The following is an 11,035-nucleotide window of genomic DNA, read 5'->3' on the forward strand; positions in this document are numbered from 1 at the left end:
AGGCTGCATCGACGAAGCCTGCTGCTCATGGGCCGCAGGGCCAGTGGTAGCGTTGGCTGCAGGCGATGGAGAACGACGGGGAGCGTCGTTGCCTGCAGGCCACGCGAGCGGCGAGGGCGGCCCAGTGCTCAGCACGAACTCGACGAGCATCATCCATGGGGACGGTGAAACGGCGGCGAATCGGCTGGAGGAAGAGAGGCTCCGACGTACCCGGCGCGCCAAATGTCGGATTCCGGGCTCCGCGGACCCTAGATAGATTCGAACTCTGGGATCTTGGTCTTGTTGCATGGAAATGAAAACATTTGGCTGATTCCTCTGGACTCCACGTCTGCGCTTGCCTCTTTAAGACCAAAGAGGAAACTGTTGTATTGCGCCCGCTAGTGCCTGCCTGGCCTTGGTCGTCATGGCTTGCGTCATCCGAACCTCGCGAGGTGGAGGCTTGCATAGAAATCTCTGCTCCTCAGGAACCAGCCTGAGGAGGCCGCTCCTTCAGAAGGTCTTGGCGCCGTCCGCCTCGCGAGGCTCGGCCCCTCACAAGGGTCTTGAGTTGCTGATGCTGGAGGTGGGCCATACCAGGCCGTTGACGGAGCCACGCCGTGGGCCACAGGCAAGCAATTCTGGGTACCCCCGTTTCCAGAACGCTAACATATACAAACTCTCTTCATAGTTTGGTCTTCCAATAGTTAACAATGCGGCCCTCCTGTCCGGCCCATTACAGTTATGTCGGCAGCCCGAGGACCCCCCGGTCCAGGACTCCCTCGACATGCCTCTTTGGGGTTCTTCTATGACTTGTTTTATTGTGTGTGATCTGTAATATGTAATTCCTACACAAAGTACTTTCACCAAGGGGTATTTTCGATAGTACTTTACTTTATCCTATGTCATATTATTTTCGAGGAGGCTCGTATACTTAACTTTATGTATACCCTAGTATTCATTGTTTCGTCAAACACTTTCATAAAGGGAGCGACGCTCAATTGCTTTTGTCACCGGATCCAACCACTCAAGATCAAATCTAAGTTTTCACCTTTGCAGAACCAGTGCAAGCATATCCGAGCAATGCCTCTACAAGGTCGCGACGTAATAACGTCGTCATTGTCAAGCGTAAGCCACTCTGGTAACCTAGACTTTTTTAGGCACAATTGTTCTACGGTAATTTTCATTAATAACTATAAAATATTTACAAAATACACTAGAAATCTAAAAGAACAAAAGAGTTACATTCACCCAATTCCTTTTTTTAAACATGGAGTATTTATTGCTGCAATTTATTGAGTGCTGCTACCATCACATATGTGCAGTGATCCAAGAGTCACCTAGGCTTTCACCCCGGAGCTCGAGGCTGGGTGCTAAAGAAGCACCATCATCAAGTCATTCGTGTGTTGTCGTCATCACTTTTCCATGATCCCAATAGCTACATGTGATGTGTGACTGCCGCCATTGCACTATCATCTCTTTGCATCAAGCCATTGTCCATAATTTGCATCTCACAACTGAAGTCAACTACTGAATATGGAGTGACAAACCCTCACGAAGACCTTTCAGTTTTTTCTATATTTGAAAAGGAGGAAGACCCCGACCTTTGCATCTGGACGATGCATGCAGCCACTTTATTAACTGTTCACACAAGACCTTATAAAGTAATACAACAGTAAGACTAAAGCCACCGTGTAGGCAACATCTGTGGCTACTCATATCCAATTGATGAAGGGATGCTGATAGTCTGGGCCTAATACCAAACAGACCTCGCAGCCAAACCTAACATCTAAGACCTGAGGGTATGGGTCACCCACCGGTCCGGCACACTCCTAAACCAGGACGCCTGCCGGGTATGAGGCCGCCGCCGCCACCTGCCACCAATCCATCTTCAGAGTTGTACTACTGCATCTACCTTGCTTGGTCTAGCTGCCGTCGACGCCATCACGATGCCAGACCGCGTCACCCTCCTGCGCGAGTCCATCTTCGCGCAACGGACGTCGAGTCACCACAACGCCATGCCGTCGAGACCCGTCGCCATCAATGAGTGAGATGACGCGCCGATCCACCAAAGAATCCGTCCTTTGGTCCCTCGATCACGTGTGTACCTCTAAGAAAGACGCCCCCAAGGGGGGAACAACACCAGAGCACCGCCGTCATTCGATCATCCGATCTAGCGTTTCCCCCGGAGGTAGCAGAGAATGCCTTGAACTTCTCCACGGCGATGCCTTCAAGAAGGGAACGATGCAGATAGCGCCGCCACCGCCGACCTTAGCAGTAAGTCGAAAGAAATTTTTCACCCCGATCTGTTCAAATGAATTCAACTCCCATGCACGGCCGCCACCACCACCAGGCTAAGCACACGCCGCCGCCGGCACCTCCAAGATCGAAGTTACCGGCGGAGCCTAGCCACCAGATGCACCACCACCGGCACCACCGCCATCCCACAGGGCCACCGGCCACTCCCATCTCCAAAGCCTCCATCCCCGATCCAATCTGGGAGTACCCAGATCCGCTGCCAGGAGGCAGCGCCCATGCCAGGGACGCCGCACCACCGGAAGGGATAGCAGGGCGTCAGGGGAAGGCGCTGGGGATGGAAGTGACATGCTGCCCTACGGCGTTGTTGAGGAGAAGGAGCCCCGCATCCCACCTCACAGAACAGGTGGTGAGCAGCCCCGCCGCCACCAACGCCACGAGGGCTTTGCCCGGTGGCGCCCGTCGGCGACGGCGAGGGGAAGGGCAGCGCGGAAGGGAACCCCTAGGCGGCGGCGCCGCCGCCCTCCCGGGTTGCCCGCGGGGTGGACGACACGGGAGTCGTGGGAGTCCACGAAGACCTTTCAGTGACCACTGCAATCCACGGCGAGGCCGCTACCGGGATGAGATTACCCAGCCACCGACGAGGCCCAGCAGGCAGCCACGCGTCTGATCTCGACGTAGGAACCACACCGACGACGGCCGCCGCATCCCATCCATGGCGCCCACCTCCATAACATGCCAGCCGGCAGCACAAATCATTGTTCTCTGGAGCAAGCAACCATACCGACGACGGCCGCCGCATCCCATCCATGGCGCCCACCTCCATAACATGCCAGCCGACAGCACAAATCATTGTTCTCTGGAGCAAGCAACCATACCGACGATGGCCGCCGCATCCCATCCAGGACTGACCCAGGTGATAGAACCACCGTGGGGGACAGGGCTTGCATCTGGCCCACCACGCATGAGAGCTATGGGTGTGCGTCCAGTTCCAGCCGACCTCCACCAGAACCGAAGCAACTATGGTCGCAGTTTTGTCTCAAAAAAAAACTATGGCCGCAGTCGCGCCTCCTCTGGCACGCCAAATCTGGACGCAAGCAGCACATAGGGAGGCTCGTTCATCCTCCGCAGACAAGCCGGCAGACCACCAGCCGCCAACGGCCATGGAGCACCGACCAAAACTGCAGAGCTTGCACACGTGCAAAGCTAGCCATTGTAGAAGTGCATGCTCTATGCATGCTCTAGCCAATACAACCAAAAGACCGATCTGATATAAGAGATTAGGCAGCACATTATACGTCAACACTCCCCCTCACGTAGTCACGCGTGGCTCTCTCAGGCCTAAATATGGACCAAAAGTGGGTTGCAATTTAATTGCGTCAGCCGGGTCTTAAACTTCTTGGCCCTAATACCATGTTAGAAGAGGGAGAGAGATTGTTGCGGAATATGATGGATGTACTGTATTATTGAGCCTTGAGGGCGAGTATATATTAAGTACAAGATTTAAAAACAAGACGCCTCTACTAAAGATAAGATAGGAATTTTAAACTACCAAATACATGTAATCCAAATATATTTCTAACAGCCATCAACCAAGCATACATCCAGTTGACTGAACACATGCACGTGAGCATGTCTTGGCTTAGTTTGATACGTTAAAGCGATTTAAACAATATACATTAAATTTGGATTTATTTTTTAAAAAAAGTATTTGTTTTGAATTTTCTCTTAACCGAGTGTATATGAGTTCGGGCTCAGAAAAGGATATTCGTATAGTTAGAAGTATTATAATTCACCGCAATTAGCAAGCTCAGTCAGATGAAATTCCACAGAAACAAGTAAAGTAATCCGGCTATAAATCATGCGCGGTAAGTCCACATGGGGGCACGGAAACCTGCTCATTACCCACTTCCTGCTGTATGTCGTCGTTTCTACCACTGCTCTCTGTACCAAAACTCAGCAGAGGATTATCACATCGTCGTCTCCCGAGTTTGTTTTGGCCGGACACGCTCGATGCGCCAGAGCTCACACGGCGCCGTCTTTGCGTGTGCCCCCTCCACCTTCGCCGTGCATGTGCTGTATCCCCTTGGCATAGTCCGCGGAGGTGTCGAGGAAGTAGAGCAGCGCGCACATGAGGACGCTGCAGGCGAGCATCGGGATGGGGCCGAAGGTCCACATGAAGAGCGCGAGCGAGACGTAGAAGGCGCGGAGGCCGAGCGACCAGGCGTGGCTGCCGCGGTTCACCGTGCGCGCCACGTACGCCCTGAACTGCTCGGCCGCGCCGCCGCCGTCCTCGCCTCCCCCGGGCGGCAGGCCCAGCAGGAAGCTGGCGTGCGCGTACAGCCGGATGGCCTGCACGTTGCACACGAAGGCGAGCATGAAGCAGAGCGAGATGGCCAGGTACTTGAGCGCGAACACCCGCCCCGTCTTGCTCCCGTACACCAGCAGCGGCGACGACGAGGGCGCCGCCGGGGAGCGGCCCGCCGTGGCGCCGATGAAGACGCTGATGACGGAGACGAGCGTGATGGCCGTCGTGGCCAGCACCGTGGACGCCATGATGTTGTTCCGCAGCGTCTGCACGGCCAGCACCCCGTTCTTCTCCGTGTTCTGCTCCGCGCTCCGAGAAACGGCGGGGGGCCGGGTTAGAATCGTTATCGCTCAAGGGGAGATGGGGAATTTTTTGGGGGCGGCGGTGGTACCGACGGCCATCATGACGGCGATCCAGCGCTTCCGGGCGAGGGCGTTGAGGCCGACGACGGTGCGGGTCGGGTGGCGCAGGATGGCGTGGAGGAGCCACAGGTGGTAGCCGGCCAGCACCGCCAGCCCCAGGGGCACCAGCACCAGATCAAGATCCTCCTCCCGAACCATTGTCGCCTCGATCCTCTCTCTGCTTCTTCTTCTCCGCACAATCTCTCTGTCTCTTCTGAGCTGGAATCAGAACAGAACGAAATACCTATGTACCGGGTAGGGTAGCACGAATATACCGCCACCAAAGAAAGGAAGGAAGCAACCTCGCCAGGGGTTACGAGCGAAGAGATTCCCCGGCGGGCGAATCGCGAATTCGCGATCACGCCTCCGGAAGCCTTGATGGATATGATATAGTATGCGTGGCTCGGTTGCCCTCGACTTCGCAGCTTGACAGGTGCGAGCGCCTGGATCGACCCACGTACCACACCTTTGCTGGCGCAGTGCTGGTTCAACTTGAACTCTTCGCCAGCACGCACCAAGTAAGTGGCGGTGGTAATTACTTTGGAATAAATTCCACATTCACAACCAGCTTCAGAGATCTCACTTTACAGCCAAGTTTGATGCAGGTGGTTTCATGATCATCATGTGATCTTACAAAAATATAGGTAGGACATCATGACCCACATGAATGGAGTGATAGATAAAACAAAATCTTTTCTTTTTCAGCAATGACGCGATCTCACTTAACGGCCAAGTTTGCTGCAATTTTACATGTTCACATCCCATCAGCAGCAATTGATCAAGCACCCACTACTACCTCACATGATCGCTGCTCAAAAATCGAGAACCATACTTGCCAACGACTGGCCAAGTCATTGTTGCATCAGTCTACGCGTTCAAGTTTGTAATTGTGCAGCTTTCTAAACCATTACGTACTTAGGAACCACCGAAACAGCGTCACAGTTTACGCAAACACATAGGAACTTCTACATATATCTTTCACGGTCAAGCAGCTTTTGCAGCACAGCCTGCAAAGCAACCAATAGAAACACCATCATTCACAAAATGTGACAGCCCATTAATCTCTTCATAGTTTGAATAACGAATGCCAAGCGGATCAGAGATAAATAGTTGCATGGGGACAGGGACTCACGGGGCAGGTAGTGTTTAACTTGAGCGACTGTGCGAGCTCGCGAGAAGATATCAGAAGTTTGACAGGCCGATATTCAAGTGCCACATTTCTCCCTTTTGAGTCCGCGAAGGTGATCAACTCGCGATCCAAAAGATGTTCAAAAGCCTGCAGCAGTGAAGTGTGTAAGCTTTTTGGACATTAGATACAGTACAACTATCATTAGTTCTCGATAATGCCAAATACTTACCCTGAAGCAAACAGTGGTTGCATACTTATCAGAAGTTTTGTAGGCATCCTGTATGGATTTGTATTCTGACATACAGCCAGTCCATCAACCATTCAACCGTCAGTTTTTTTGTCTAGGGCTGATCATGAAGGGAGGAGAGAAGATTATACTGTACCTTTTATTATAGTGTTGAAGTTGTACGACTTCTGCTCCTTATCTTCTAGTCTGTTCATGCATACAAGTATGTACAGTTCCAAAATCGACAGATCTGGCATCAAAATTTGGTGGCATGGATGTGATGCTATTGCATTGTTGCAACTCGATATACTGAACACGAAATGACAAAAATGAGAGCAAGCTCAGGGCAACATTATAACATGCTTGTTGATTTTTCTTTTGCTGGGAAGCATGTCTTCTTTAGTATCTAAATCTTAGAAAGAACCCTACAAACGTGGAGAAAATTAGGCAGGTACCACTCCCAAAAAAAGAAATTGGACAGATACTACTCCAAAAGTGCCTCTTTGCTAAGTACCATTCCAAACAGTAAAACAACATGGAAATGCTATTAACACAACCTTTTCCATCTATAATCACCGTTAGTGCCCCTACTAGTGTGAAGAATGATTAGTCCATTTTGACTTTAAACCTAATTTCCATTGAGTGGAGTTCTAATCCCAAACATATTCAACCTAGACACAATCCAGCCAAACTCATACCAACCCCCATTTCGTCGTACTAAATCATGGTAAGTACATGTAAAAAAAAGGACCTAACTACGAGGTCAACAAGATCATAAAACACCACTAATAGTAGTAGACTAATACGTTTTTCATAATTTTTGCATTGTTTGAAATGACACTGAAATAATACTTAGTAAAAAGCTGTCAGTAAATTAAGGCCAACAAACAAAGAGACCTTGCAAACTGTCCATCTTGGGTTGCCTCTGCATGGAGGAAAGCGCATTCGTAAAGCATTCCATTGACAGAAGTCCAGATTCCATATCCATATATGACACCACTCTGAAGCTGAACAATTTCCACATTTAGTTAATAACCAAAATCTTGAAATTGTGAAGAGGAAAATGACCAAACAAACTGCTGAAAACCCTACAGAAATCTCAGGATGTTGCTGGTTGTTGCATCTGTATCCGTGAGAGAGTCAAGAATTCCTTTAAACTTCTTATTGCTGAAAATGCTCTACGGCATATAGGATAACAGAAATTTAACACAATTTGTTTTGCACAATGGAACAACGGAAATATGCCTCGCCTCAAGGCAACTTACTGGAATGATACCATACATACAGTTCTGCTCACTCTTAACAATTCTACAGTCCCCACCATGTCTTTCTTAGTTCTTTTAGCAATGTCATATATCAAACATAGACCTTACTCTTAAGACACCAGATTTTTTATTATCTAACATGATCATGTTCTATTATTAGTTCAGTATTACCAAGTAAGACGAGAACAAACATTCAAAGAAATGACCAATACTGGTCTGCAAGCATATGCAGTGAAAGGTTACATTGTAGAAAGGATACAGTAAGCATTGAATTGTACTCCGTAACGTAGTTTGTAGGTAAGCACGAGCCTTTGTCTAGCATTAGCAGATGTTCCATTAACCTGTAGCACCTCAACTGTTAAAAGGTTGTTTGAAGAAGAGAACTAGATCAACAATGCATTATCACTGGAAGAGAAAAACTGAGAAAGCACAAGACAGACCTCTGTATATCATCCAATGAAGAAGGAACAAAAAGAAGCTTCCTATGAGAGAAGCGAGATCGAACTCTTTTTTCTAGCAATTGATCTGCATCCTACAAGAAAACATATTTACAAAGCATGACCGCTTGAGCAACTACTCCAACTGGACTTTTCCAATACGCTGCGGATAAAGGAAATTGCATGTTTCCTATGGAACTACAGAATTAAAAGTCAAATTATGATCCACTTCAATCCTCCTTCAACATATCAAGCATGTCCTCATTTGCTGATAGAAAAATACATGGCATCTCAATCCAACTTCAGCGCTAGTGTAATATTGTCAAACTGCATGTGAAGTATGCTGCTGAAGTACAATGGCTACTATTACACCATCAAGTGTTTATTATTACTAAGAAAATAAGAATTTGGGGGCAGCATTGTGCATCCATACACAAGGCAAGAAATCGACTCATAAGAAATAGTTCTCCGACTTGCTTGGTGAAAATGCGACTAAAGTATGAGAAAGCTCAGTCCATACCAATCGGCAACTCATACCAATGACAACAGCTTGTGATGTAAGAGATTGCATTGCATCAAGTAAGCTATAGAGTAACCGCTGCTTCCCCTGTGATAGAACATCATGAACATCAGCCATCCTCTCATGTAAAAATGCCAGTAGCGGTACGTGAAAGCATGTTATGACCTTTTCTGTTTACAATTAGACAACTCATGACACATATTCGTGTGAAAATTAATGCAGCTGATATTCAATCAAATGGACAGGGATTGGGAGTTAAATGAGGTATAGGAGCAGAAGGATATACAAAGTATATTCATTTCAACCTGAGCAAAGAGATCAAACTCTTCCAGGACAAAAATTACTGTCTTGTGAGCTAGTCCACACTCTCTACAGAAGAGAAAGATATAAGTGAGCACTAAAGTTACACGGAAACTGAAATAGGGAGTATCAGTTTATACTGAGAAGTGTTCATCATTTTAATGCAGTACTGACCGTAACATGTCAATCATGAATTCAGTGTTGTCATCTGAAGAAGCCTAAATAAGAACATTTATATCAGCCTATTTGAAATGGCAGAACGAAAAAATCATTGAGTAAAGGAAAAGGTAGACGAGTATGCACCATTTTGGAAAATGACAACTCATGCTCCAGACACAGCTGCCTGGCAATTTCCTAAAAACACAAACTAGCAAAAATATCAGCATGGCTCAATGGTAGCGAAGAACGCAAAGCCACGGTACAGAGTCAAGTAAAACAGTAACAGACGCGAGTTGAGAGGTGCCACATAAAGATTGGAAGAAGCGAGCTTGGATATACTCAGCGGAAGTGTTAACCTTTGTAGCGCAGTTGTCATCACTATGTAACATGCCATTCAGCCTGATCTGAAAACATTACATAATTATCAACCTGAAGAGCAAGTTTAACAAGCGAGTAAATGACTAAATGCTATTGCTCTTAATAGAAAGAGAGAGCAGTAGATTTGAGAACACAGAAGGGAAAAATTGAGCGGGTTCACTTTTGTGAGATGCAACTAAATCATCGCTTGCGTTTCATATAATGATTAATCATGCACATTTGTAGCGACACATTGTAGCCATACCACAGATATGGCATCAGGATGTTCCTCCTTCAGGTCCTCCAGAACCATGTCGAGCACCTGTAAAGAAATAAAACATGAGCCTCCCAACTGAGAACAAAACAATCAGGACATAGTGCCAATTGCGCACATGCACATTTCATCAAACACGGCACCTACATTTCGGCAAGTCAGGGAAGGGGAGAAGAAAAGAGGAAGCTCACCGCTCCTTTACCGCAGCCGCGGGGTCCAAGGAGGAGGACGGAGTTGTTGCAGGCCTCGGAGACGGAGCTGGACACGAGGTACTTCAGCTTACTGCGCAGCACAATACCGAGCGCGCCGGTTAGAGATGAGCTCGGAGCTATTTCTGGCGATGCGCGATGGGGCGGGGATGGGATCGATTCGGCTCACCTGTAGTTGGTGTCGGGCGAGGATCTGAGACGGGAGTGGACGAAGGCCGGGTCGCAGAGCCGGCCGCGCAGCACTGCCTGTGCTTGACTCGCCACGGGCGCCGCCGGCGCCGCCGCCGCCATGGGAGCGAGCTGTTGGCAGTGGCGGAGCCAAGATTGAAGTAAACCCCGGTGAAAAACTAGAAAAAATAACTCATATTAAAGCATAAAACAGTATGGGAACCGATGGGAAAAAATCTCTTGATTTCTACGTATTTCTACACAATCGATAACGAAATGTCCAACCAAATAGTCCTGCACAGGAGTGAGGTACAGACGAACAAATGGAGCGAGCAAGAAGGAGCGTCGCGCGGACCTGGCGAGCTACGGGGGAGGAGGGAGGCGGGGCGGCGACCGGGAGAGCCTGCAGCCGGGAAGGCGCCAGGCAAGGGCGAGAGCAGCGGTGTGCGCGGGAGACGGAAGCAGCCGGGGAGCGGCGGCGCGTGCGCTGACGGAAAGTTGTAAACGAACCGAGCCCTGGCTTCGTTGGATTACTGGTGCTTGGGCCTCTGCCTTAGCATTGAGCCAGAATGGGCCTGCACCGCAGCGTCAAATAGTTGACGAAATCACTTAATTATTTGTCGCAAAGTTCTACTTTAAAAAAAAAAGAACACTCCACTTTTCAGGCCACGACAAGTGGCGCGCAGCGCGCCACTTGTCGCAACCTGGGAGTTTTCACTTTTTTCATAGATTCATTTATTCAAAACGTTTTATCTCTTAAACCGTGCGTCCAAATTTTGAACCGTTTTCACCATTGGATTCCTCGCGTCGAGATCTTCAAAACTAGAACTCATGTTGATAGGTTTTGACAAAAAAAATTCACAAAAAAACCGGACGAAAAAAACCGGGCGAAAAAACCGAACCGGGAGCATGGTTTTTTTCTTTTTTCGAAAGAGGCACGCCCGTGCCTCTCGCGAAATCACAACTGTGCCTTTCGTGGAAGCAAAACCGTGACTCTCGTGGAAGGAAAAAAAACAGAAAACACGTTTTTTTCCGTTTCCGAGAGGCACG

General features: G+C 48.6%; 2 protein-coding genes across 3 annotated transcripts; both read right to left on the bottom strand.

Moving 5' to 3' along the window:
* Positions 1-4,015: 4,015 nt before the first annotated feature.
* LOC125544533 (uncharacterized) lies at positions 4,016-5,486 on the bottom strand. Its single transcript, XM_048708260.2, has 2 exons — positions 4,936-5,486; positions 4,016-4,839 (listed from the first exon to the last, which is right to left on the bottom strand). The coding sequence occupies exons 1-2, from the start codon at positions 5,098-5,100 to the stop codon at positions 4,258-4,260; spliced, it is 747 nt and encodes a 248-aa protein (XP_048564217.2). The 5' UTR covers positions 5,101-5,486; the 3' UTR covers positions 4,016-4,257.
* Positions 5,487-5,621: 135 nt separating this feature from the next.
* ORC4 (origin recognition complex subunit 4) lies at positions 5,622-10,542 on the bottom strand. 2 transcript variants are annotated; one of them, XM_048708259.2, is made up of 17 exons: positions 10,341-10,542; positions 9,987-10,117; positions 9,800-9,890; positions 9,600-9,656; positions 9,334-9,381; positions 9,122-9,172; positions 8,993-9,036; positions 8,824-8,887; positions 8,519-8,605; positions 8,002-8,093; positions 7,821-7,902; positions 7,389-7,474; positions 7,194-7,303; positions 6,454-6,546; positions 6,300-6,364; positions 6,074-6,217; positions 5,622-5,948 (listed from the first exon to the last, which is right to left on the bottom strand). In XM_048708259.2, the coding sequence occupies exons 2-17, from the start codon at positions 10,106-10,108 to the stop codon at positions 5,907-5,909; spliced, it is 1,278 nt and encodes a 425-aa protein (XP_048564216.2). In that variant the 5' UTR covers positions 10,109-10,117; positions 10,341-10,542; the 3' UTR covers positions 5,622-5,906. The 2 variants fall into 2 exon arrangements, with proteins under 2 accessions (XP_048564216.2, XP_048564215.2); XM_048708258.2 differs by having other exon boundaries at positions 9,987-10,164.
* Between the last annotated feature and the right edge of the window lie 493 nt (positions 10,543-11,035).

Source organism: Triticum urartu, chromosome 3A, assembly GCF_056163025.1.
Source record: "Triticum urartu cultivar PI428250 chromosome 3A, HENAU_Tu73, whole genome shotgun sequence".
Lineage (NCBI taxonomy): Eukaryota > Viridiplantae > Streptophyta > Magnoliopsida > Poales > Poaceae > Triticum > Triticum urartu.

Coding starts and splice junctions, on each gene's coding strand:
- LOC125544533 (XM_048708260.2), bottom strand. CDS start 5,100: ATGGTTCGGGAGGAGGATCTTGATCTGGTGCTGGTGCCCCTGGGGCTG. Junction 4,840..4,935: donor GGATCGCCGTCATGATGGCC/GTCGGTACCACC, acceptor AGCGCGGAGCAG/AACACGGAGAAGAACGGGGT.
- ORC4 (XM_048708259.2), bottom strand. CDS start 10,108: ATGGCGGCGGCGGCGCCGGCGGCGCCCGTGGCGAGTCAAGCACAGGCA. Junction 9,891..9,986: donor TCGCCCGACACCAACTACAG/GTGAGCCGAATC, acceptor TGTGCTGCGCAG/TAAGCTGAAGTACCTCGTGT. Junction 6,218..6,299: donor CAACCACTGTTTGCTTCAGG/GTAAGTATTTGG, acceptor TCACTGCTGCAG/GCTTTTGAACATCTTTTGGA.